Source organism: Brassica napus, chromosome C8 (genome assembly GCF_020379485.1).
Source record: "Brassica napus cultivar Da-Ae chromosome C8, Da-Ae, whole genome shotgun sequence".
In the NCBI taxonomy this organism is placed as follows: domain Eukaryota; kingdom Viridiplantae; phylum Streptophyta; class Magnoliopsida; order Brassicales; family Brassicaceae; genus Brassica; species Brassica napus.
The window spans coordinates 31,510,881-31,538,116 of record NC_063451.1 but is presented as its reverse complement, the minus strand read 5'-3'; the positions used below and the strand labels follow the sequence as shown (position 1 = coordinate 31,538,116).

Sequence of the window (27,236 nt, the reverse complement as noted above, 5' to 3'; positions counted from 1 at the left end):
ATAAATAGAAAACAAATAAAACTTCAAGATATTCACACACACCAAAAAAAAAAATTCCTCATGTACACCCAACCCCCGTGTACACACGTACAACCTAGTCATTATGTACACTCAACCCCCCTTTGTACATACATACCCTCACACAACATTGTACAATTATACATTCATATTAACATGTACAACATCGCAAGTGGCGTACATACATACCTCTCATCTACCACTTCCTCCTCTTGTTGTTGAATCTCTGTTAATCAAACCAAAAAAACACCACAAATATCTTAGAAATCTCGGCAATCTAACCCAGAAACAGCGCATCCCAGAATCAGAAAACTTAATCGGAACCCTAACCACACAACCGAAAAGCAGTAAAGCGAGGAAAGTGTCTAACCTTTTCCTTTCCCCTTTGATTCTTTTTTTTTCTCAACGACATCGTCTTCTCCGTCAGTTTAAACGTTCTCCGTCGCCGATTTCGTTCGTCGCCTTCTCCAGTGCAACTAGATCTACTTTTACCCACGATGAAAAAAGGGTAAAGTCTTAACCTTTTGTTGGGCCCAAGTTAAAAAAATAATAATAATTTTAACTCTCCTACGTGTCCACCACCTAAACTCCTGGATTTTCAAATTTCAAATCTCATAACTAGCCCAACTAGAAATTATTGTCTAATTACTTAACTACCCATACTTGGTTTACCTTTACAAAGGCCAAATTGGTCTTCAACCACACTAAACTACACCAGTAGCATATTGTGATCTACAATGTAATAAAAAGATGGAAAGTGACATGCAATGAAAATAACTCATAATTAATCTCCAGTGAAACCGTTACTACCCCACATCGGAGAACTGAGAGAGTTCCTTTGTGAAATGTTGTGTATAAATATATTTCACCCTACCCAGTTCAAATCACGCAGCCATGCGGTGAACACAAAATCTACACTGTTCTAGAGTTTCTCGGAAAAGTTGGAAGATCATAAGAAAATTTGACAAATTAAATTTAATTTGAGAGATTTTCTTATGAATCCTCTTAGAAACTATCGAACAAATGAGTTCATCTTGATCTCTAAACCGGTCCAGCAGCTACCTCTAGAATTGCAGCTGCGGCTTTGTCCTTGATCAATAGTTTCGAAGGAGAAACATGTTGATAATGAAATCCAAACTACACAGGAACAACCACTGATACAAGAAATCACTACGCAAGCACAAGACAAGAACTCCAAAAAATCTCTATGGCAAATCCTGGCTCTTCACCAGCTTTCTAGTGGCTTCGCTTATCCGCAAGATATGTTGAATGAATACTTTTTTCAGGCTATTATTCAGGATTAGATATGGTGGGCAAACCAAAATCTTCATTTACCAATGATGATAAGTATAAAAGCCATCACGCCACTTCAACATGTCCTTCTGTAGACAATGCAGTATAGATTTCAGTTAGCTTTACTGCATCATTTTGATTTGATATTACCAAATGCATAGATAAGGGGAAACTAAGTGTAATACCCGTACTCTCCAAAATAAAATAATAAATAATAATCTTGAAATCTCAATTTATTAATCCTGATAAATCATCTCCAAATACCATAGACCCGACAAATAGCCATAATTCCAAATAATGAAATAAATCTATACCACTTATAACGCCCCGACCACCCACAGCTAATGGGCCACCACGCCAGCTCTCTCGGCCCGTGGACCCCATCCCATCCGACGGTCGGTCCATTAATTTTTCTAAAGGCTCGAAATCATTGTTTACTGACCCTGCAATCACCACCCGACCTTTTCTCATGCTTTGGCCTCACTCGCACGCTATCGCGAATCACTTCCCGATAGGTCACCCATCCTTCCACTACTCTAGCTCAAGCACGCTTAACTCTGGAGTTCTTTCAGGATGTGCTCCGGAAAAGGTAAGTCAACTTTGGTGACATAGGTAGCCAAATCAATTCTCTTAAGCCTTTTCACATATCACAACTCGGGATGTTACAATTCACCCCCTCTAAAAGAACGCAACGTCCTCGTTGCGCCCCATGACAGGTCTCAAGATGCCTCTCAGGTCAGAACTGAGATGGCTAACCAGCTCTGATACCACTTGTAACGCCCCGACCGTTAAAAAAACCGCAAATCTGAAATAGAAAGAAGTAAACGCCCAAAAGCACCAATCCGATAGCAATCGCTCATGTTCGTCAGTTTCACCTGAAAGGGGGAGAAAGGAGGGGTGAGTAACAGGGGAGTCACTCAGTGAGGTATGGGATGCTAAACCGCAAACCACTGACTCAGTACATAGCACTACGACTATGTAGGCCTAGCTCTAGCATGAAACAAACACGACACCTAATGCGCCACACATAACAACCAATGCGCTTATAGTACATAGCTATTCGTTGCACCCCGCATTCTCCTCTTACGGATATAGATATATAAATTTTTATGTATACCAAAAGTATGTGTAGTACAGAAGTGATTCCATGTACTCCCACATTCTCCTCATACACAATGCTACATAGTATAGAAGTGCTTCCCATACTCCCGCAGCTCATGCGTGGTACAGAAGTGCTTCCCTGTACGCCCCGAAATCTCAACACAAACAATTGCCACGTAGTACAGAAGTGCTTCCATGTACTCCCGCAGCTCATACGTGGTACATAAGTGCTTCCATGTACGCCTCGTAATCTCCACACAAATAGGCCGATACAGAAGTACTTCCTTGTATCCGGCTAACAAACCCATACTATAAGTATACTTATATATAAATGTCTTTAACATCAAACAAATCAATCAACAGTTGAATCATCTAATTCCCTATCTTCGGTTTAGACAAAGAATAAAATAAAAACAAACAAGAAAAGAATAAAATAAAAACAAACAAGACTCCAGTTAGACTCGATTCACAGAGACGGAACATGTTTTGAAACTAAACTTTCCATAATAGTAGTACTAAACTAGCACGGGATTAAACGGAATAACCTTCACCTTAGCCACTGGATGAAATGGACAACGGAGGATACGGTCAACTGCGACACGAGAATTAATGGCTTAGGTCCATAAGAAACTTTCCTAAAACAATAGATTTAGGGTTTCCAAATTAGAAGACTAGGTTTATGATTTTCGGATTTGAACATAGTTGATACCCGAAATTAAAATGGCCATAACTTCCTAACTGTACCTCAGTTTATCGATCTGAAGAATGATCTGGAAAGCTGACAACGAGACCTTTCCAAAGGTATCTCGCTCTTTTTCTAAGTCAGTCGGGGTAAACAGGAAAACGCTTATGAAGTTGACTGTTCGTGGACTCGCTCTGCAGAGATCAGTCCCAAATAAACAACCATAACATTTAAACCAAAATCCCAAATGATGATCCACTTTCTGCTATAGATAGATCTGTGAGTTTAGAATTTACCATGAAAATTTGACATCAAAATTCTATGATTTGATAATCCATTTCTGACTTTCCCCAATACTGGTCTCAGATGTGTTATGCAGAAATATCCCTTGGTAAAACACACATAACTTTTAGAATACAAATCCGATTGGAAATCCGCTTTCTATAACACGTAGAGAAAAGAGTTGGCTACTTACTCCCAGAAGATGACGGTCAATAATAGTCATTGGACTAACTAATGGAGGGAGAAACGTGAAGATGGCTTGAGGTGGCTAATGAAGAAGATGATGGTGATGAAAGATGGATGCGCTCCAGTTCACGTTTTAGGTTTTAAGAATAAAGAAATACTTATAATTAATATATAAGCATGTCTGTTTTACTAAACCATTAAGGAGAAATTATTTTTCAGATTGGTTTAGTCTAAATAAATAACCAAACCAAATTTTAATTATGGTTTGTTAAAACCAGGTCGTTACAATTCTTCCCCACTTAAATAGGAATTCGTCCCGAATTCAGATCTTGACTTCGCTTCTCTGTGTTGACGGTAGGAATATGATTAACCGTTGGCTCACACAAACCTTAAGATAACTACCACTTGACCAAACTCAAACTCACAAAGCAATAAATAATCTCAGTACCAACTAAGACGAGAGTTGTCATGAACGAAAACCGATTCATACGAGTTTAGTAATTACACAAGATTTGTTATAGAAAAACAACGTATTAAACAATAAGAATTAAAAATAACAAAAAGTACATAGTGGATCCCGGCTCAACCTCCTCCTAATCTCGTGTAGCAAAAACTCATTGGTCGATGGCTTGGCGCTTAGGCGGTGGTGAATCCTCTGCATGTCCCCTCCTCGGGCAATCCCTGAAAATATGACCTGGCTGTCCACAGTTAAGGCAATTCATAGTAGCCGCTCTGGGTTCAACAATCTGTCTAACTGAATCCGCATTCAATGGTTTAAACCGGCAGTTTCTCGCCATTTGGCCTGTCCGTCCACATGTATGACACCTAATGCACTCTCCATAATGATTGCGCTTGCAACCGGGGCATCTAGGTGGTTCTAACTCGTCCAATGTTCTCTTTTGTGACTCTAAAGTCTTCCCAACTTTAGGCTGAGCTGATTTAAAGAGTTTCTGCTCCTCTGCCAAACCTGCTTCCTGCTCAGCAGCTTTCTCCACCAAATCCCCCAATCTGTAGTAAGTGACGACACGACATCTGTTGCAAATTACGACTCGCATCCCACCCAAAAACTTTCTAATCAGGTCTTCCTCAGTAATATCACCTCCTGCAAACCTGTGAAGTCGGTTGAACTCAACCTCATACTCCCTAATTGTCATGTCACCCTGGCTCACATACTCGAAGTCACTCTTCTTCTTATCCATAGCATCTTTTGGAAAATACTTTCTATCGAACTCTCGGATAAATTCTGCAAAGGTAAGCCTGTCAGGCTCACGATGGCCCAATCGCACTCCCTCCCACCACACAAGTGCATCACCACGTAGGTACTGTATAGCCAACCTAAGCGAAGCCTCTGGTGGACACTCAATAATCTCTAATTTCCGTTGCAGACTAAGCTTCCAATCATGTGCAACTGTAACATCCACTGTTCCCCCAAAATGCTCCATATCCATGTTTCGCATCTGACTCGTGAGTCTGTAAAACCTCTCCTCATAAGCACGGTAAACCGGTAAAGGTTGCTGCAAACCTTGAGGGAGCTGCTGTCCTGGAACCCCCTGCACAGGAACCTGAGGAATATGCATCTGCGGCGGTGGATCCTGTTGTGGTGGGATCTGCTGCGGTGGAATCTCCTGTGGTGGAATCTGCTGACCAGCAGACAACTGACGGGCAACTTCCTGTGCTGCTACACGAGCAGCTTCTTGTGCAGCTACACGAGCAACTTCCTGGGTAACCTGTTGAATAGCAGTCTGAGCAGCTTGGGTAGCTGCCTGCTGAACTATCTGCATGAGCGCAGCCTGGTCAAATTGTGGGGCTGCATGCTACACACCCTCTGCCTGAACACCCCCTGCAGCACCCTGCTCATCCACAACTTTACGAGCATCAGCTCTGACCCTAACGGTGTGAGTACGCTTACCTCCTCTTTTTGGCGGCATCTGAATAGAGAATGGACGACACGATTAATTTGTGTTAAATCGGAACACTATCGATTACTGAAAAATAACCGAACATAAAGGTGCTATACTTTTTTTTTTGTAAAATTGCCAACCCCATAAATATTTTGAAATCGTCAAAAACCGATTAAAACAAAGTCCCACAAATCGCCTTCTCGGGTCGGAGCCGGGACGAAACCCCGCACTGATACCAAATTATAATACCCGTACTCTCCAAAATAAAATAATAAATAAAAATCTTGAAATCTGTATTTATTAATCCTGATAAATCGTCTCAAAATACCATAGACCCGACACATAGCCATAATTCCAAATAATGAAATAAATCTTGAAAACACTATAAAAACATTAAAAAAAACCGCAAATCTGAAATAGAAAGAAATAAACGCCCAAAAGCACCAATCCGATAGCAATCACTCATGTTCGTCAGTTTCACCTGAAAGGGGGAGAAAGGAGGGGTGAGTAACAGAGGAGTCACTCAGTGAGGTATGAGATGCTAAACCGCAAACCACTGACTCAGTACATAGCACTACGACTATGTAGGCCTAGCTCTAGCATGAAACAAACACGACACCCAATGTGCCACACATAACAACCAATGCGCTTATAGTACATAGCTATTCATTGCACCCCGCATTCTCCTCTTACGGATATAGATATATAAATTTTTATGTATCAGAAAAGTATGTGTAGTACAGAAGTGCTTCCCTGTACTCCCACATTCTCCTCATACACAATGCTACGTAATATAGAAGTTCTTCCCCATACTCCCGCAGCTCATGCGTGGTACAGAAGTGCTTCCCTGTACGCCCCGCAGTCTCAACACAAACAATTGCCACGTAGTTTAGAAGTGTTTCCATGTACTCCCGCAGCTCATACGCAGTACATAAGTGCTTCCCTGTACGGCTCGTAATCTCCACACAAATAGGCCGATACAGAAGTACTTCCATGTATCCGGCTAACCAACCCATACTATAAGTATACTTATATATAAGTGTCTTTAACATCAAACAAATCAATCAACAGTTGAATCATCTAATTCCCTATCTTCGGTTTAGACAAAGAATAAAATAAAAACAAACAAGACTCCAGTTAGACTCGATTCACAGAGACGGAACATGTTTTGAAACTAAACTTTCCATAATAGTAGTACTAAACTAGCACGGGATTAAACGGAATAACCCTCACCTTAGCCACTGGATGAAATGGACAACGGAGGATACGGTTAACTGCGACACGAGAACTAATAGCTTAGGTCCATAAGAAACTTTCCTAAAACAATAGATTTAGGGTTTCCAAATTAGAAGACTAAGTTTATGATTTTCGGATTTGAACAGAGTTGATACCCGAAATTAAAATGGCCATAACTTCCTAACTGTACCTCAGTTTATCGATCTGAAGAATGATCTGGAAAGCTGACAACGAGACCTTTCCAAAGGTATCTTGCTCTTTTTCTAAGTCAGTCGGGGTAAACAGGAAAACGCTTATGAAGTTGACTGTTCGTGGACTCGCTCTGCAGAGATCAGTCCCAAATAAACAACCATAACATTTAAACCAAAATCCCAAATGATGATCCACTTTCTGCTATAGATAGATCTGTGAGTTTAGAATTTACCATGAAAATTTGACATCAAAATTCTATGATTTGATAATCCATTGCTGACTTTCCCCAATACTGGTCTCAGATGTGTTATGCAGAAATATCCCTTGGTAAAACACACATAACTTTTAGAATACAAATACAAATCCGATTGGAGATTCGCTTTCTATAACACGTAGAGAAAAGAGTTGGCTACGTACTCCCAGAAGATGATGGTCTATGATGGTCGTTGGACCAACTAATGGAGGGAGAAACATGAAGATGGCTTTAGGTGGCTAATGAAGAAGATGATGGTGATGAAAGATGGCTGCGCTCTAGTTCACGTTTTAGGTTTTAAGAATAAAGAAATACTTATAATTAATATATAAGCATGTCTGTTTTACTAAACCATTAAGGATAAATTATTTTCAGATTGGTTTAGTCTAAATAAATAATCAAACCAAATTTTAATTATGGTTTGTTAAAACCGGGTCGTTACACTAAGTTTTCTAACCGGAAAGACGGGAAGCCAAGTTTGCTTTGTTTCTATACAATAAATATTCCCACAATACCAATAACTTGCATTAGAAAACTTCATGTAGTGATCTTTCCCTCAAGCACATAGAAACATACCCTTAGAACATGACTGATCTCGAAGGAGATCATACATTTGTTGGTCATGAGTTGTTTTGCTTGGAAAAGACAAAGGCAAAAGAGAGCCAAACATACCCTCACTCTTAAGTCTGAGTTCTTCATCCCAAAAAAAGAAAGATATTCTTCGGCGTACGTCCTTAGGCAACGAGGAACCTTTATAAAACTTAACAGTTTCTTCTTCTGTGCGTGTTCCCAAAGAAAGAATAGACATAACAAAAGAGATTGTAAACGCAAAAAAGTTTGTATTCACCTGATGACCCAACTTGAGCCTGACACTCACTAAGATCCCCTTATAAATTCCAATAACGTCACCCTTGCGGCAACAAAGAAGGCGTATTTCTCTTTATCAGCAACAGGAACAACGGTTGACATATTTGATTTAGCAGTCTGTCTTTGATCTCGAGGAATAGCAATGAGCCATAGAGAGTTTAAGTGGACTCACCACCACACTTGCTTGGTTTAGACGGGTTTTGAAGGCACGTAGAAGCATTGACTCCATGGGGATTTTGGAACTGACGTAGCTAGATGTCCTCTAATGAAATGTAAGAACGCGCATGAGAGAGAGGTAGTTCATTACAGTTTGTTAGTTACTCCCACACACTGAGATGTAAAAGCACGCTACTTTAGTTAGTAACTAAAAGAGAGAAGAGATATAAAACGATTATTTATGAAAATCAACAGTTCCCTTGGGGTGTTCACCAGTTTACTGTCTACAGTTAAAAAACCTAAAAACAATTGTTTTTTATTTTGTGCATCCGTATCTGCATAAGGTTTCGTGGTGTAGTTGGTTATCACGTCAGTCTAACACACTGAAGGTCTCTGGTTTGAACCCGGGCGAAGCCATTTATTTATTTTTTCCTATCCCAAAAGACTTAATTGGCCTATCTATAAGCCCCCTCCTGCTTTAAAACAGCAATGGATTCGGATAGAATTTAGGTTCACATCCTAAGGTGAACCTTTAAATTCACCTCACTCTTTAGCACCAATCAAATTTCCACAGAGATTATTAATTAAAAAACATTAAATTAAATAAAAAATAACTAAAAAAATAAAAATTTTAATTTCCCAAAAGACTTAATGGGCCTATCTATAAGCCCCCTCCTGCTTTAAAACAACAATGGATTCCATGTCAATATTAATTAATTTCATCATTCATGCGATCGTACAAACTGAATTTTCATCTTCAAATACGAAGGATTAATTTATATAGGACTAATTTTGTCTTCAACATGATCTTTGCTACTCTTAAAACTCACATCAATTCCACAAAATTCATATCACTTATAAAACATGCTTGCAGTTTTTCTATAGCAGAGTTTGTTTCTAAAAGAAGTTGGGTTTTGAGTTAAGCATTCTGAATAGTTTACATGTTCCAGTCGATAATTAACCTGAGAGACCTGGTAAAAAGCGGCAAGACCGCACTGTCTTGCCAATAACAGGGTGTCTGCCTGAATTTCAGATCCATGGAAGTCAAGAAATCTCTAATCTGCTTATAAAGAAAAGCAGATTCTAGGCATATACAACAACAAGCGAACACGAGAATCTTTAATACATAAGAAAAAAGAAACAAATGAGAGAGTCAAAGGATGCCAAGAAAAAAAAAAAGAATGAGAGAGTAAATGCATATAGAAGCAAATCAAATTAATTATACCTACCTTTTCTACCAAAGAGACATTGAAATTGGTAATAGTATCCATAGTTTATGCTTGACAATTTTAACATATATTTTGAAAGTTAAATAACAGATATTTAGTAATGGGACTTAATTCAATTTGTTATTTGTAATGTTTGGAATTGTGTTAAAGACATTATCGGTTTTTAATTTCCGGTTGGTAAATTGAGTGTCGTGAGCAGTTGATGACATTTCAGTCACAATCACTTTCTATTGGTAGTCAAATTTGCATGTGTTTACATGATCATTTCAAGCAAACATAATGCAATCAGTTACGTATGGTAGGGTTTCGTTAGTTGCTACATTAAGGAGATCTATCCATTATGTGTGAAAACTGTATACATACTTCAAGTTTCAACGTAAGAAACCGAAACTGATCCATCTTGAACACCACCAAACTTTTGGTGGATCATGAACGATTCAGCAAAAGTTCATGTATATAAAAAGAGGTTCATGTATATATCTATTTATGGCAAAAATATATGGGACTCATCTTGAGAAAATTGAAAAACTAACCAAAAACCCATGTGAAAATCTATAGGAATGTCTAACGAGGAACTTTACTGGAACTGGATCTCAAACCAAAAATGGGTCCTATCTAAGATTCTTTTTTTTAAATGTCTAGAATCTTCCCCAAGGAAAAAACTAAAACTAGTTAGCTCACAAAATGTTTTGGTGTGTTTTAAATTTATAGTCATTTAATGGTAATTAAATCTATATGTATTCTTTGATCAAAAAAATAAAAATATATCTGTATTCTTCTAGTTACAGTGTTACTACTTACTACTTTCTATATTTTAATATATGTAGTGATAAAATCTAATTTTAGATATTATTTCAATACCTATTTCAATTCAGTTTAATTTATATGGTGAGTTCATTGTTTTGTTATTTGAAAAAGTAAGAAACAGTGTTAAATAATGGATATTCATAAGTACCAAAACTTAGTAGGTTGATTGATCTGAATATTTTGATATAATTTATTTCATGATACACATTAGTCAAAACTTTTCTCCGTTCATTGAATTTGTAACAACTATTAAGTATGGTTCCAATTAATTGCTATGTTAAGCAGAAGAAAAGAGTTAACACTCTTTCTATATTCTTCATTTTTAAGAAAAAACTATTTTCCGAGACTCATGAAGTTGTGATATGAACAAATCCGTTTTATTGTTATTGTCATTTCTTGTTAAGAGACAAATTAATGAGCACAAATTCTCATCTCCGGTGGAACATCGCTTTCACTGACGACTCATACAAAAAGCATATGATACATACATCCCATTACAAATGTTATTTTCGTCAAAAGTAACAGACTTATCTTGATTAGAAATCAAACAAAACAAACTAAAACCCTAACTTTTTTAGAAAAAATGTCTGTTACCACAAGATATGTAGTAACAAGTGCCTACTTCATAATATTTAAAAGTTATATTATTTTGTGAAAGAATATATTATATAATTTTAAGACTCCAAATATATAAATTTATAGGATATTTATATATTGAAATCAAATGTCTCCAAATCATTTCAAAAATTATATCCTAGTATATTTAGCAGCTATTATCAAGTATATATACCATAAATAAATAAAAAAAATATTCTGTAATTCAACTATTGCTAAATTGTTTTGATAAAACAATAGATCCCTGGTTAGAAATTAGTCAATTAACTATGACGCTAATGACTTGGAGTGGTTAGTAAAAACTTTTTAATTTTTTTCACACTGACATCAGTTAGTCGTTTTTATATTGTAATGTAGTAAAAGAGAATCAATTACAGCGTAAATTACTTCGCTTGGTTAGAGTTAATTTGGCCTGTCTAGTTACCTTATTTTCCATGTGCCAAATGAATATTAACTGAGTGTCAGTAAATTTTAAATGATGAAGCCTTTGTTTATAAATAGAAAGATTCGATATGGTGAAAAAAGTTATATGAGTGGGCTTAGGTTAAAAAACTAGATGAGGCAATTTGCATCGAACGATCTCTCTCTATATAGACACATATTCATCGAGAGTGGATTATAATCAAACCCACAAAACATTTACTTCATATTTTCTTCTTAAAGAGAGAGAGATAATGGCAACGTACAAATCTTCTGGGAAGCTTGACCTAGAATCTCCGGCAGTCGAATTCATTGAACACTTAACCAGAAAGAAAAATCATGTTTCATTCTTTTTTGCTGCTGGTAAAATGATCATCTCTTCCAACTTTCATTTCATGTCTCTTGATCATCAATCAAAACCCTTAATTAATTGCTATGTTTCACTGTAGTGGACTTGAGGTTCGAAGTCGAGCCGAAGGATTCGGAGACAAGAGCAGTGACCATGAGCATACATGGGAACCTCACGGAAAGCTACAAAACGATCAAAGCAACATTCACCGTCGCTCCTGGGGAAGACATGACAGCTAGCTGCCTGGCGTACACCTTTGAGTTCGAGAAGATTAGCCATAACATCGAAGATAAAAAGATCGTTGAATCTCTGCTCACGTACATCAGTTTAAGCGATGTCAGCTACAAGAGGAAATTTAAGCATAACTCCATTGACACTGGGTATCCGGCTGAAAAATACTTTAAAGATTTCGTCAACGCATTTGAAAATGATGGTAAACTTTTATACTTTGATTTATGTCATTTAATTCATATTTACAGATCCAAACCCTAACTTTTTTATGTTCACCAAAAAGATGAGGTGGAGATGGGTGGTGTCGATTGGCAGAAAAGGACATTTACGGTGAGTTTCATCAGCGCTCCTTCCATGATGGAAAATTTCGAGACGATCAAAGTAACCATCACTATTATTCCGAAGAAAGAAGGTAGCCGCGTGAAATGGAGCATCGAGGTCGAGAAGATTGATGATGACACCCAAGAACCAGACTCGTTCCTCTTCATAGCCTGTTCTATCCGTGAGACCATCCAGAGCAAGTTTGGTAACTAAATGCTATAAATCGGAAGGTTCATCTACATATAGGACCGTCTAAATAAAGTGGCACTTATATCATTTATATGTCTACTACGTTTGCATTATATGCATGAATTTCTTATAACCCTTGGTATTGGGAATGTATGGACCTCGTAGTCGTAATGCTCTATGAATAATATATCTATTTGCATAGTCTTGTTGGACTGGTGATTATAATATATCGAAAAGGCTAATTTAACAATCCGCATTTCGTCACTGAGATATATGCTACTCACACATTGATTAAGATTCTGAAAATTATGTTGAAAGAAATTCTTAAACTAAACGCTTAGGGTCAAATGCAGATAGAAGCCAATTATCGTATACTGGCAAATTAAATTATACATACTTTTTAACCAAAGAGACATTGATAATTTGGTAGTAGCTATTATCCGTAATCTTTTCATGATAAATAACAAATAATTTTAAAGTTAAGTAATAGTTACTGGTTAGTAACAAGTCTTTTAATTAAATTTGTTATTATATAATGTATGAAAAATTGAAAATCACGCGCCTCACGCGCCTAAGAAAAAATCCTTCCAAACTGAGGTCGACTTTTTTTCTTCTCCACTGTCGCTCTCAGGGGCGACGGCCCCTCCCCGCCACCATGGCCAAAAAAAACCCTCCAAGAAGCCCCTCCCCAGCCACAACTCTCCGTCCCCCAAGAAGTCCTCTGTTCAACCGAAGGTCTCTGTTCCTCCTATTGAAGATCCGATGCATGCGCTCGATGCAGCCGCTGTGCTTGTTTTGCCAAGCGCTTCTCTTGGAAACTCCGACTGTGAAGTCACGCCATCCCCGTCCCTGTCTGCAGAGCTTGATGTTCAACAAGGTTTGGTCTCGGACACGGATTCCCCAATTTCTCAAACCCTAGCTACAGTGTCTTGCGATGTACCTGTAGCAAAAGAGGGTATCACCATCCTCGTTTCTCCAACTAGCGCGGGAAAGTTTTCAAATGTCCCCACCTCTGATTCTGAGCAGCCAGAACCTCCATCCCCCTCTTCTGAGCAGGCAACCGTAATCCTCTTCTGCTTCTGAGCAGACAAAGGCTCCGTCCTCCTCTCCTGAGCAGGCTAAGTCACAGGCGGAAATCTGGAAAAGATTTGTCAAACCCACGCAAATCAAACTCCAACCGAAAGAAACACCATTTCTCTTGGAATCTGGAGAGGCGTGTGTTACCATCCCGAACTTTGTGGTGGAGAAAAACAAGAAAGCATGGGACTGTTTTATTATGGGTCAGTTCTATGAAGACGCTCCGGCTCGAGGTGCTGTCCATGCTATATCAAATGGTATATGGAGAAAGCAGAGAAGGGACATTTCGGTATCCAAAATGGAAGGGAACACCTTCCTCTTTCGTGTACCTTGCCCTAATGCTCGGCGCGGGATTCTCAGCCAAAACTTTTGGCAATTTGATGGCCAAACAATGTTTGTCGCCAAATGGGCTCCGGGCTTGCAGCAGATTAAACCGGAACTTGAAATGGTGCATGTGTGGCTTGAATTCACTGGTGTTTCGCTTCAGTTCTTCAACAGTGATGCTCTTCAAGAGATTGCAGGCATAGTGGGCCACCCGGTCTGCTTACATCCAACAACTTTGAATCTAACGAACACTGAAGTTGCGAAAGTCTACACAGTCATCGACCCAAGGAAGCCTATTCCTGAATTTGTCAATGCGAGATTTGAGAATGGTGATACAAGGAGAATTGGAGTAACGAGCCCTTGGCTGCCTTCCCAATGCTCCTTCTGCAAAAAGCTAGGTCACACCATCTCCCGCTGTAAAGCTTCTCCAAGGACATGTGCTGCTTGTAACTCAGTTAGGCATACTGCTGAAAATTGTTCGAGAGGTCTTAACCTACCTCCAAAGGATAAAGGGAAGGCGCCTATAAAAATTATGATGCCTATTGTTCCTCAGAACAAGAAAGCGTCTACTCCCGAGCAGGTCTATAGGGAAGTGCAGAAGTCAGCTTCAGTTCCTACTCATTATGTGTTAGCTAGGGATTCCGTAGCAAATACATCGGTTGTAGCTGAAGTGGTAAAGTAGGACCTCTTTTGATTTCAAATGACGGGATCACTGTCAATACGGTTCATAATCTGAGTAAAGGTCAGCTCTACGTCGACCTCTCGGGATCCCCTGGTTTCTCTCTCATCTCCCCATCATCCTCTGGTGAGTCATCTTCGGAGATGGACTCTCTCTCTGATGATGAAGATAACCCGGATGATAACCATGATGATTTCATCGATGTCATATCTAAGCGGTCTAAGAGGCAAGCGAGGGATAAGGAGAAGGCAAGAGCAAGGGCTTGAGGCCCTCAAATCCTCTAAATTTTACCAGTTTTATGGATATTTTTTTATTGGAACATAAGAGGTTTCAATGATTCTGTAAAGCGGAGAGGTTTTAGAAAATGGTTCAAAAAACAAAAACCTATATTCAGAGGTTTCATCGAGACGCATGTACAGCTGGCTAAAGCGACGACTATAGTATCTCGTACGCTCCCGGGTTGGTCTTTTGCAAATAATTATGAGTTCTCGGATCTCGGGAAGATATGGCTTCTATGGCACCCTTCGGTCCATGTTACTGTCATCTAGAAATCTCTTCAAGTCATCACTTCTCAGGTTAAACTTCCATCGTTCAACTCTGAGTTTATTGTCTCTGTGGTATATGGATCTAACTGCACAATTGAAAGACGTCAATTATGGTTGGAGATTGAAGCCACAGCGAACAATCCTGCAATTTTGTGTTTCCCTTGGCTCATTTTGGGCAATTTTAATGAAACATAGCGACATCTGAGCATTCTAACGAAGCAAACATTGTCATAACCAGAGGAATGTGTGAATTTAGGGAATGCTTAACCCGCTGCGATCTCTCTGATCTTCCCTTCCGTGGATATTCCTTTACTTGGACAAATAAGCATGTCTCTAAGAAGCTGGACAGGATTTTGGTCAATGATATGTGGCTACAATCCTTCCCTGATTCGCTTGCTGTATTTGGTAAACTTAGAGTTTCTGATCACACTCCCTCGTGTCTGTTCATGGATCAACTTAGGCCCAAGCAGAAGCGTCCTTTTAAGTTCTTTGCGCACCTAAACCAACACCCGGAGTTTGCTGATATCATAAGAGGTTGTTGGCATGGATTCTCTTTCGCTGGCTCTCGCCAGCTATCTATATCCAGGAAACTCAAAGAGCTTAAACCAATCATCAGATCTTTCGCTAAAGAAAACTTCTCAAATCTGGAGAAACGGGTGGAGGAGGCCTTTGAATCTCTCACTCTATGCCAACAACTCACTCTTACAGCTCCCTCTCACTCTGCTGCTATAGCAGAACAGGAAGCACACCGTAAGTGGTTGGTCCTAGCTACAGCCAAAGACTCATTTCTCAGACAACGGCCAAGAATTCAATGGACGGCTTTTGGAGATGCAAACATAGCTTTTTACCACTGGTCTATAAGGACTCGAAGGGATCAAAACCAAATTGATTTCTTCATTGATTCTAATGATGCGATCATTGACTCTCTTGAAGGCATTAAAGCTCATGTTGTCTCATACTTCAGTTCGCTTCTGGGTGGCACATATACTCTCACTTCATCTTCTCCCCAAATCATCTCAGATCTTGTCCCATTCAGATGTTCTCCAGAATCTGTCAGTGTGCTAAGCTCCCCTTTCACCGCTTCAGATATTCAGGAGGCCTTCCTCTCCCTTCCAAAGAGCAAAGCTCCAGGCCCAGATGGCTACCCTGGAGAATTCTTTCAAGCCAATTGGGCAGCTGTGGGAAAGGATATGATCGATGGTGTGAATGAATTTTTCACTTCAAGATGCCTTCTTCAGCAATGGAACGCAACTATCATCTCTCTAGTGCCAAAAAAGACAAATCCCTCGTGTATTTCTGATTTCCGTCCGATATCTTGCCGCAACTCTGTATACAAGGCCATTTCTAAGCTTCTTGCTAATAGACTAAAAACGGTGCTGCCGCAGATTATATCGAATGTCCAATCGGCTTTCATCCCAGGCAGATTACTTGTGGAGAATGTGCTCCTTGCTACTGAATTGGTTCAAGGCTACAATTGGAAATCCATATCGAAGCGATGTATGCTTAAAGTTAATCTCAAGAAGGCCTTCGATACCGTGAATTGGGACTTATATTGAATACTCTTGAAGCCGTGGGTTTTCCTCCTTATTTTCGTCACCTGATTCAGCAATGCATCACAACTACAAGATTTTATGTGGCTATCAATGGTGAGTTATGTGGATTTTTCAAGGGAACTAAAGGGCTTAGGCAAGGCAATCCACTATCTCCTTATCTTTTTGTACTCTGCATTGAGGTATTCTCACAGCTCCTAAACTCTAAATATGTTGACGGATCTATTGGTCACCATCCCAATGCGGTAAACCCGTGTGTCTCACACCTCGCCTTTGCTGATGACATAATGGTATTTTTTAATGGTGAGCGGTCTTCCCTTCAAAACATCGCTGACACGTTTGATATATTCTCTGGATGGTCTGGTCTGACGTTAAACAAGATGAAAACGGAGCTATATACAGCATGACTGACTCAGGCAGAAACCTCCGATCTCTCGAGTCTTGGATTCACCCTCAGGTCACTTCCTGTCCGATACCTTGGGCTGCCTCTTATGCATCGTAAGCTTCGGCTTGCTGACTACAGGTCCCTGCTTGACAAGGTTACTGGCTGCTTCTCCTCCTGGTCTAACAGAGCTCTTTCATATGCTGGGAGAAGGGAATTAATATCTTCAGTTATCTATGGTACTGTCAATTTTTGGATACATTTATCCTTCCCAAGGGTTGTCTGAAACGCATCCAAAATATGTGTTCTATGTTTCTATGGAGTGGAAGGATTTCTGGTCCAATCCAATACAAAGTTGCTTGGGAAACTGTTTGCCTCCCCAAGAAAGAGGGTGGGCTAGGCCTGCGTGATTTTGGTCTCTGGAACAAACACTATGTCTAAAATTGTTGTGGCTGCTTTTTGTAAGTGGCTCTTCTCTTTGAGCGATCTGGATGAAGTCGAATAGGATAAAAGAGGATAATGTTTGGAATTGTGATGTGGAAAAAGTAAAATCTTGGACATGGTGTTCTCTCCTCCACCTGCGGTCCTTGGCTTCTCGATTCATAAGGGCAAAAATTGGTAATGGTCATTTGATCAGCTTCTGGTGGAATGTCTGGATGCCATACGGTAAGCTCATTGAATACTTTGGTCCTGATGGAGCTGTGTTCCCCTTCAAGCTTCCATCGCCAACTGATGGATGGTTGGCTCTTACGTGGGGCAAGGTCACCTTCTGCTGAGACACTTCAAATATACCTTATTACAGTTCCTCTGCCTTCACTTATATCTGAAAAGGACTCTTACGTCTGGCTTGTCAATGACTCTGCATTGGATAATTATTCAGCAAAGCTAACCTGGGAAGCCTTACGTCACAGGGCTCCGCTTCAGCAATGGTCCTCTTATGTCTGGTTCAAAGGTGCAATCCCTAGACACTCTTTCAATATGTGGCTAGCTCAGCTCGACAGGCTACCCACAAGAGCCCGTCTCTCCAAATGGGGCACCAATATTCCAACTTCTTGCTGCCTTTGTAATACCTACATTGAAGACAGAGAACACCTCTTCTTTCGCTGCGATTGGAGTGCTGATCTTTGGACCATTTGTCTGCAAAGAATGGGATACTCATTTGTAGGATTCCACACATGGCTAGCCTTCTCTGACTGGCTAAGTTTATGTGACAGTGTGGCTCCTAGGCTACTCAAACATTTAGTAGCCTCAGCAACTATCTACTCTATTTGGTCTGAGAGGAACAAGCGATATCATGATAACATCTCATCTTCTCCAGCTACCATTTTCAAGTTACTTGATCGTTTCATTAGAGATGCAATCCTGTCGAAGAGAAATCAGAAATAGGGTTGGGGTCTAATGCAACATTGGCTATCTAGGGAGTAATGTCTTTTGTTCTTCTTTTATTATGCTTTACCTTCTTTTTATTTTATTTTGCCAAGGTAAACCATAGTTTGACATAACCGATTGTAATAAGTTACAAACTCTACCCATTTTAGTGGAATTCACGTATTTGGCAATGAAAAAAATATATATAATGCTTTCAAAAAAAAAAAAGTATATATATATATATATATATATATATATATATATATAATGTATGGAATGGTGTTCAGGGCATTGGAAATAAATTAGGATTGGCATGTTGAGTGGCGTTAGCAGTTACTGATATTTCCCATTAGTTACTTTCAACGTATCATCAAATTCGCATGTCTTTACAATATCATTTTTAGTAACAAAATGCAACCAGTCACGTAAGGTTCTAATTTTGCTACATTAAGGAGATGTAATCAATTAAGTCTAGAAACTGATCTATACATATTTTTCAACGTATCAACCTGCAACTATTCCATCTTCAAGAAAAAGAAACTTTTGGTGAATCATAAGGTGGAATAGTTGCAGGTTCAACTCTAAATTTCCATTATATTAACCTGTAATTTAGACAAAAGGATCTCCAACACCTGAACATTCACTAGTCAAACCATTTAAAGTTCATATCTAACTTTCCTTGGGATAAACTTTGGTTACGTTCATATTCACCGGCCATATTTTCAAATGATGTAATTAAGTACGTAAAACAACTTATTGATTGGAGTTAATTGATACAGTAGGCAATTAAATCAGTTTGGAGTTATATGAATGGGTAAAACAAAATGCTTATCTTTTGGTTAAATTTAGAAAAAGTACACATACAGAATAAAAAAAAGTTAGATGTATGAAGATATATTAGGTAAAATTAGTTATGTAATTGTTTGTAACTTTCTTTCTATACACAACCACATTCATTGAGAATCGTGGGTGGGTGTTAGGTAAATTAATTAATTTAATTGTTTATAAAAATAACAAAAATGAATTTTTTTGATGCAGTCTCTTGTGATTATTATAATAAAATAAATTAGAAAAAGATGAAACCGTTTCTTTTTTGATAAACTATCTCAATTTTTCTTTATTTTACCATTTTAGTTACAAAACAAAATCTATCAATATTATATTTGTGAAATATCTTTGAATGTGTATCTAGTATCTATCTACCAATGCTATTGCTTTTATAAACCCACACAACATAAACTTAACTAAAAACTATTAGCTGGAGGGTGTCACAAGATTAAACTACCGTTGAGTTGACGTTTAGTGTCAGGTAACGAATTGTATGGAAACATAAAAACGTGATGGTAACGTTTTACATTACATATACATCTAACTGATTTATCATTCAATTCATATTTCTCAATCAAATTTAAACCCCTAAGGATCAACCCTGATATCTTGAGTAACTCCATGACGCTTAAGGCGGTGACGCTAGCCACGTGAATAGACCGCTGAGTTTGGGATAAATTACCGATGACAACCACGACCCACACTTATCAACACCGCTGTTAATCTCTTAAAGAAGATCGACGACAAGCTTCTTAAATAAACATGTTCTAATTAATAGTAAGCGCCGGATTATGGGGGGAGGGGTGTTTAGTGGGTTTCTTAAGGGGCCAGAAAAAAACAAAAACCGGTTGCAGAATAACCAGAATAAAAACCGTTATTCGATGTTTCTTGCATTGTTCGCGGGCTGCGCGCCCCACTAACACGTGACGGTCCGTGATTGATTAATTTTTAATTTATTTTTTTTATTATTCAGACAAAAAAAATAAAAATAATAAGAAACCCATTTGGATTTCACCGTTAATCATGGACTAAGGTTCATCTATATGCATATTAAAATGTATACATAAATTGGCATACTATATATTATATTTATTACAGTATATATGCATATAGCTCTTATAAACGTTTGACATCAGGGGATGTATAGATTCATACATAAAACTATGAATAATATGTCGATTGGCATATAGTTATTGTTGGATCGATGGTTATAATATTACAAATAGCGGAACTAATCCACAATTCATTAGATTGTTTATTGAGATATGCAGAGTAGCAACTGGTTGCTTAGTTACAGTTCACATATATTTGTACCTTTAAAAATCATTGAGAATTCCTTATTTTGTTTGGAAGCTATAGATTTATTGTTAACCCTAAGAAGCTAAAACTAATTGACCAATAACTCGAGAGTGTCGAATGAAGATATTTACAAGCTTTTCTTTTTCTGAAAAAAGGACTTGTAATATGGAAAAACTGAAACTGTGTGCGCACTAAATCTTTAATTTGGATAAATTAAAGCACATATTGTATTGTTTCCAATTAAAAGTTGGTTTAAAAGTCTGGAATATTTTCATGAAACAATTAAATTAAAATTTACAACAATCAGTTTGTATAAACTAAGTGACTGTTTTCCAAAAAGAAACTAAGTGACGACTAAAACGAGATCATTATTTTAATTTCATAATATTCACTTTGGTCTACATAAAAATATACTTTCATAAAAATATATATCATATTATTATTTAAATTTTCTGTTTTTAAAAAAAAATACTGATATTATAATTAAAATAAACTATGTAATATTATATAATTAAATATTTTATGAAAACTTACTTTATACACTACAAGAAAACATCGGCATACTGAGAGAAAAAATCGTCGGTATGTCGTCGGAATAACGTTATTCCGACGAAATACCGACGAAAAAAGTCCTCGGAAATAACTCCTCGGAAATTCATCTTTCCTCGGAAATCCCTCGGAAATTTCCGACGGAATTCCGAGGAAATGAATTTCCTCGGAATATTCCGAGGACTTTTTTCGTCGGAAATTCCTCGGAATATTCCGAGGAATATGTCGTCGGAATATTCCGAGGGATACACTTCCTCGGAATATTTCCAAAATTCAAAAAAAAATTTATAAATTTATTTTTTTAAATTGAAATTCAAAAATATAAAATTAAAATTGAAATAGAAAACATATTTAAAATACAAAAAATAATAAAATAGTTTTTATAAATAAAAAAATGTTTATAAATACAAAATTAGTTTTAAGAAATATAAATATTTTTATAAATATGAAATCATCTTTTTATAAATACAAAATAGTTTTTATCAATACAAAAAATAATAAAATAGTGTTTATAAATAAAAAAATGTTTTATAAATACAAAATTAGTTTTAATAAATATAAATATTTTTATAGATATGAAATCATCTTTTTATAAATACAAAATAGTATTTATAAATACAAAAAATAATAAAATAATGTTTATAAATCAAAAAATGTTTTATAAATACAAAATTAATTTTAAAATATGAAATCATCTTTTATAAATCCAAAAAATGAATTTATATACAAAGAACGTTTTGTATATTTAAAAATAGTTTTTGTAAATACAAAAATAAAAAAATAGTGTTTATAAATCAAAAAAATGTTTTATAAATACAAAATTAGTTTTAATAAATATAAATATTTTTATAAATATGAAATCATCTTTTATAAATCCAAAAATCGAATTTATATACAAAAACGTTTTGTAAAATCGAATTTATATAAACGTTTTGTAAATACAAAAATAATAAACAATTTATAAAAAAAGTTCTAAATCAATTCAACACAACCAAATCACAATTCTAAACCTATTACACAACAAATCACAATCCTACCCAATCACCCTAACAAAAATCTATCAAAAAACTTCTAAAATCATCAAATCTACTTAAAAACCTATCAAATAGGACCTAAGAGAGTGGGATAAGGTTCTTACATGATTTGTAAAGGAATGGAAAGGATTCGCCGGAGAGATCGTCGCGAAAGAAGGTGGAGAACGCCGGAAGGAGAGAGAGATCGCCGGAGAGGAAGAAGAGAGAAATGGGGAAGAAGAGAGAAATGGGGAAGAAGATACGGTTCGAGTTTATAAAACCTTGGGTCTGACGGATATTTTCCGTCGGAATTCCCTCAGTATTTTCAATTTCAATTTTCGCGAAATATTTGGCGGCTTGTTTGCCCGGTTAAATGAAAATATTCCGAGGAAATTCCGACGGCCACTTAAATATCCGTCGGAATTTCCTCGGAATATTTTCATTAATTCGAGGAAAAAGAATATCATGTGCATGTATTTCTATTAATTTATATTGTTCCTCGGAATTTCCTCGGAATATTCTGAGGAAATACCGAGGAACTAGTGTTTGGGGTTTCAAAACATCAATTTTTTTTGCCGTATTTTATTTCTTATACAATTGTAATGCATACCATTGAGGATTCTTTGTATAGATGAGCATAAACCATGAAATAACAAATTTCAAAACGAATTGTAAGTATTCCCTTTACCGTTCATTAAAGTGTATAAGTGTTTCTCTTATGTTGTGGGGATTTCGTTCATACAATCGGAAAAGTGTTTATTATAGGGTAATAAACAAATTTTTGACTTCATAATGAACGTAAGACACTTAATAAGGGTTATATAGGTGTTATTCAAACCGCAAAACGTTGTTTTCAGTTTAAAAACCCTATTTCCTCGGAATTTCCTCGGAATATTCCGAGGAAATTCCGAGGAAACCCTTTTCTTCCTCAGAATTCCGTCGGAATATTCCGAGGAAATTCTGAGGAACTAGTGTTTGGGGTTTCAAAATCTCGAATGTTTTTTTATAAATGGATCGATCGATGTATTTATGTCCAAAAACGCATCGATCGATCACTAAGATGGACCAAAGCGTAACAATGTGATCGATCGATGAGATTATCCCATCGATCGATCAAGGATATCAAGTGTTCCTCGGAATTTCCTCGGAATATTCCGAGGAAATTCTGAGGAACTAGTGTTTGGGATTTCAAAATCTCGAATGTTTTTTTATAAACGGATCGATCGATGTATTTATGTCCAAAAACGCATCGATCGATCACTAAGATGGACCAAAGCGTAAAAATGTGATCGATCGATGAGATTATCCCATCGATCGATCAAGGATATCAAGTGTTCCTCGGAATTTCCTCGGAATATTCCGAGGAAATTCTGAGGAACTAGTGTTTGGGGTTTCAAAATCTCGAATGTTTTTTTATAAACGGATCGATCGATGTATTTATGTCCAAAAACACATCGATCGATCACTAAGATGGACCAAAGCGTAACAATGTGATCGATCGATGGGTATATGTCTAAAAACGCATCGATCGATCACTAGTTCGTCGGAATTTCCTCGGAATATTCCGACGGATTAATGTTTCCTCGGAATTCCGTCGGTATATTCCGAGGAAATTCCGAGGAAACCCAAATTTTGGGTTTCCTCGGAATTTCCTCGGAAATTCCTCGGAATTCTCGGGAAATTCTGAGGATTTCATTTTCCGTCGGAATGTCCGTCAGAATACCGATGTTTTCTTGTAGTGATATAATTATCACCATTTTTGTTACAATTTAATATCATAAAATTATTTTAAAATTTATAACTGTTTATTTAAATGTTATAGCAAATAAAATATAACATTTATAAATTCAAATATCACAATAAGAAAAAATATATGTGGATCCTGCATTTCAAACACGGGTCAAACTTTATTCAATTAGTTGTGATATCAATGAGACTTGGCATGGTTTGTCAAAACTATTTTAATATCTTCATATTGATATATATCCGTTTACATAGTTAAAATGTAGTAAAAGAGAATCAGTTACAGCGAAATTAAATTAATTCGCTTGGTTTGAGTTAATTGATACTTTTAGGCAGGTGATATCAATTTGGCATGTACAGCTAATTTATTTTCACATCTGCCAAATAAATTAACTGAGTGTGAGTAGATAGTCCTGTTTGAAAACGCGGTCGCTTAGAAACTGTTTGGAAGTTGATCGCGGTGATTATACCTAAATCGGTGTAGTCAGACGTTGATCCGCGTAAAATCGCATAATTTCTGCGTTGACTGTCTAATTCCCGTCTAATCCCGCGTTGACTGTCTAATTCCCGTCTAATCCCGCGTCGACAGCCTAAATTTTGTTTTGGTTTTTTTTTTTCTGTCCGTGTAAGGTAAAACACGATTGATTATTTTTTATTTATTATTGACAGATTTTGTGTAATTATTCATTACTAAATAATTATAATTAGCTATCAAACCCAAAACAAACACATAAATACTACATTTAGAGATTTTTTTGTATCAAACTCACAATTTACTAATCAAAAAGAGACTGTTTAAAATTATATATAAAAAATTATATAATTATGTCTAAAAACTTGTATCATCATGTTTAAAATTAGCTAAATATATTATAAATATATTAAATTATATTTCAAACTAAGCTCCGCGTAATTTCTGAATATTTTCGATTTTTTGGTAACTCGTTAGGTCCGGAACTACCGCTAGAATAACGCTTAGTGTAGTTGTAGTTCCGAACAGAGACAAATAATAAATACTGTGAAGCTTTGTTTATAGATAGAAAGATTCGGTATGATGAAAAAGGTAATACGAGTGGGGTTAGGTAAAACTAGTTTAAGCAATTTGCACTGAACTCTCTCTCTATATAAACACATATTCATCGAGAGATGACTATAATCAAACCCACAAAAACATATACTTACAAAAAAAAAAGAGAATGGCAGAGTTAAATTTTTTTAGCTCATTTCCCGTCAATGCTACACGGTTCTTATTATGGGGCTCTTGACATAGAATCTCCCGCAGACGAGTTCGTTAAATATTTTACCGGAAAGAGAGAATGGAAGTGCTACAATCATGATTCATTCTCATTTTCTGCTGGTAAATGACCCTTAACTATCTTCCAACTTTCATTTTTGTTTCTTATTCATCGATTAAAACCCTTAAGTCAATTTCTATGTTTCATTGTAGTGGAGTTGAGGTTCCAAATCGAGTCAGAGAGTTTGGAGAAAAAAACAGTGAAGATGAGCATATTTTGGAATCACATCTCGGACTTCTTCAAGAAGATCGAAGCAACATTCACCGTCACTCCTACGAGAGACATGATACCTAGCAGCCTGGCGTGGTCCGTCGATTTCGAGAAGATTAGCTATGACATAATAGATCCAATGTGGATCGTCAGCACTCTACTCGAATACATCAGGTCCACCGATGTCTATAATCTTTATGAACTAAATCATAAGGTCAACTCCATTGACACTGATTATACGGCGGACGAATGCTTTAAAGCTTTCATCGGAGCATCTAAAGATGATGGTAAACGTTTCTATACTTTGTCATTTAGCTCATATTTCTAGATTAAAACCCTATTTTTTTATATATGTTCACAAAAAGCTGAGGTGGAGATCGAGGCTGAGGACTGGGAGAGTAGGACAACTACGATAAGTGTGAGGAGCTCTCATTTGTTGATGACTAAGTACAAGAAGCTCAAAGTAACCACCACTATTATTCCTAAGGAAGACTATAACAACGGTAGCCACGTGAAATGGACCATCGATGCGGAGAATATTTCTGATAACATCCAAGATCCAGACTTATTCCTCGACACAGCTGTTTCTATCTATGAGGATATCCGGTACAAGCTTCCAAATAAATATGCTCTAAGTCAAGAGCTTCATCTAGATATAGGACCGGCTAGATTCGCTCACGAGATCAAGCTTCGGAAAAAAACATTCGAAAGGTTCATCTACATATAGGAATATGATCCCATCTATTATATGTCTACGTTCATTGCAGTATATGTATGAATTTCTTATAACGGTTGGTATTTGGGGATGTATGGACCTCGTTATGCTATATGAATAATGTTGAAATGAAGAAGAAAATAGAACCAAAGGAAAGGAGTTAGTTCAAGATCAACGGAGAGTTCATCAAGAGAAGCCAATAATCCATTGTTGAAATTGAATCATGGACAGTCAAATCGTGGACAACAAATCGTGGACAACAAATCGTAGACACTTGACCATGGACAATAAATAGTGGACAGCTGAACTGTGGACAGCTGAATCCAAAATTTTCAAACATGTTTAAGTTTCAAATAAACTAAGTTTGGATGCAAAGGTTTATTTCTGGTCAGAATTGGACAAGAAGAAGTCACATGGGAGCTTGGAGAAGCAACCAGACTTGTCACTATCCAACCATATGAAGAATGCACCTTACTCATGTCACTTTCACTCAAGCAGACTGTGTCATCCTCTTTTATGTACATTTCTCCTCATCTGGTTGTGCCTCTCCTTGTCCATATCCTCTTGGCCTCTTCCAATTCCCCATTATATTAATTGTTTAGTTTTTCCCTGATTTAGTAATTGTTTATTATAAGTGATTGTCTATTTAAAGACCTTCACCATCTCTTGCAACACTAACTAGAATCAATATACAAGTTTTTCTCAGTCTAAATTCGTGGCTTTCTCTCTCTATCTTGTGTCTAAACAATATTCACAATGTAGAGAGTTAAGCATTATGGATAGAGGCTGCCTTAACTCTTTCTCTCTTAAGGCAGCCTAATACTTGTAAAACTCACTCTAAACTCTTATTTATCTCTTCTTAAACTCTAGCTTAGTGATTCTAAATCTCATTCATCTTAAGTGCACAAACTCTAAAGTGTTGTGTTACTTCTCAAGGATTAGATTCAAACTAGAGATTCTCTGCTTTATAAAATCAGTTTACTGTCTAGGATTCTTGGTTATATTTATGCTTTGTGTGAGGATTCAATTACAAGTTGGTTGTCTCTGATCTTGAATGGTGACTTCATGTTGTGTGGTTGAAGGGGATTCAGTTACAAGTTAACTGAATACTCTCTTGACATGAGACAAACACTCACGAATTCCAACATGGTATCAGAGCTTTGTTGCTCCTCTTTGGGATCAAACTCACATATTTTCTCTCTGTTTTTGAATAAATAATTTCTCTCCCACTCTGATATAGTGAAAGCTTGGTCAATACTTTCTAGTATCTGTGTATCAAGCTTGAGGGAGAGATAGGATTTATTCAAAAACAGAGAGAAAATATGTGAGTT

At 37.1% G+C, this 27,236-nt stretch overlaps 3 protein-coding genes and 1 non-coding gene across 5 annotated transcripts; all 4 read left to right on the top strand.

The window, feature by feature from the left end:
* Window positions 1-8,510: 8,510 nt before the first annotated feature.
* Window positions 8,511-8,584, top strand: TRNAV-AAC. Its single transcript has one exon. It is a non-coding gene; the product is annotated as a tRNA-Val (tRNA).
* A 2,636-nt stretch (window positions 8,585-11,220) lies between these two features.
* LOC111208544 lies at window positions 11,221-15,026 on the top strand. 2 transcript variants are annotated; one of them, XM_048766564.1, is made up of 3 exons: window positions 11,221-11,601; window positions 11,688-12,020; window positions 12,102-15,026. In XM_048766564.1, exon 3 carries the CDS (start codon window positions 13,605-13,607, stop codon window positions 14,409-14,411), a length of 807 nt encoding a protein of 268 aa, XP_048622521.1. In that variant the 5' UTR covers window positions 11,221-11,601; window positions 11,688-12,020; window positions 12,102-13,604; the 3' UTR covers window positions 14,412-15,026. The 2 variants fall into 2 exon arrangements, with proteins under 2 accessions (XP_048622521.1, XP_022563377.1); XM_022707656.2 differs by having other exon boundaries at window positions 11,383-11,601; window positions 12,102-12,531.
* A 2,591-nt stretch (window positions 15,027-17,617) lies between these two features.
* LOC106413030 lies at window positions 17,618-18,271 on the top strand. The gene has a single exon (XM_013853876.2). The coding sequence runs from the start codon at window positions 17,618-17,620 to the stop codon at window positions 18,269-18,271; it is 654 nt and encodes a 217-aa protein (XP_013709330.2).
* Window positions 18,272-23,773: 5,502 nt separating this feature from the next.
* LOC111208636 lies at window positions 23,774-25,988 on the top strand. Its single transcript, XM_048766563.1, has 3 exons — window positions 23,774-25,042; window positions 25,133-25,477; window positions 25,556-25,988. Exons 1-3 carry the CDS (start codon window positions 24,919-24,921, stop codon window positions 25,915-25,917), a joined length of 831 nt encoding a protein of 276 aa, XP_048622520.1. The 5' UTR covers window positions 23,774-24,918; the 3' UTR covers window positions 25,918-25,988.
* The last annotated feature ends 1,248 nt before the right edge of the window (window positions 25,989-27,236 follow it).

Bases quoted from the DNA above. Each gene is read 5' to 3' on its own strand.
- LOC111208544 (XM_048766564.1), top strand. From the start codon at position 13,605: ATGGGTCAGTTCTATGAAGACGCTCCGGCTCGAGGTGCTGTCCATGCT.
- LOC106413030 (XM_013853876.2), top strand. From the start codon at position 17,618: ATGGATGGTTGGCTCTTACGTGGGGCAAGGTCACCTTCTGCTGAGACA.
- LOC111208636 (XM_048766563.1), top strand. From the start codon at position 24,919: ATGCTACACGGTTCTTATTATGGGGCTCTTGACATAGAATCTCCCGCA. The intron at 25,043-25,132 runs GTAAATGACCCT...GTTTCATTGTAG, and splicing joins TTCATTCTCATTTTCTGCTG to TGGAGTTGAGGTTCCAAATC. The intron at 25,478-25,555 runs GTAAACGTTTCT...GTTCACAAAAAG, and splicing joins CGGAGCATCTAAAGATGATG to CTGAGGTGGAGATCGAGGCT.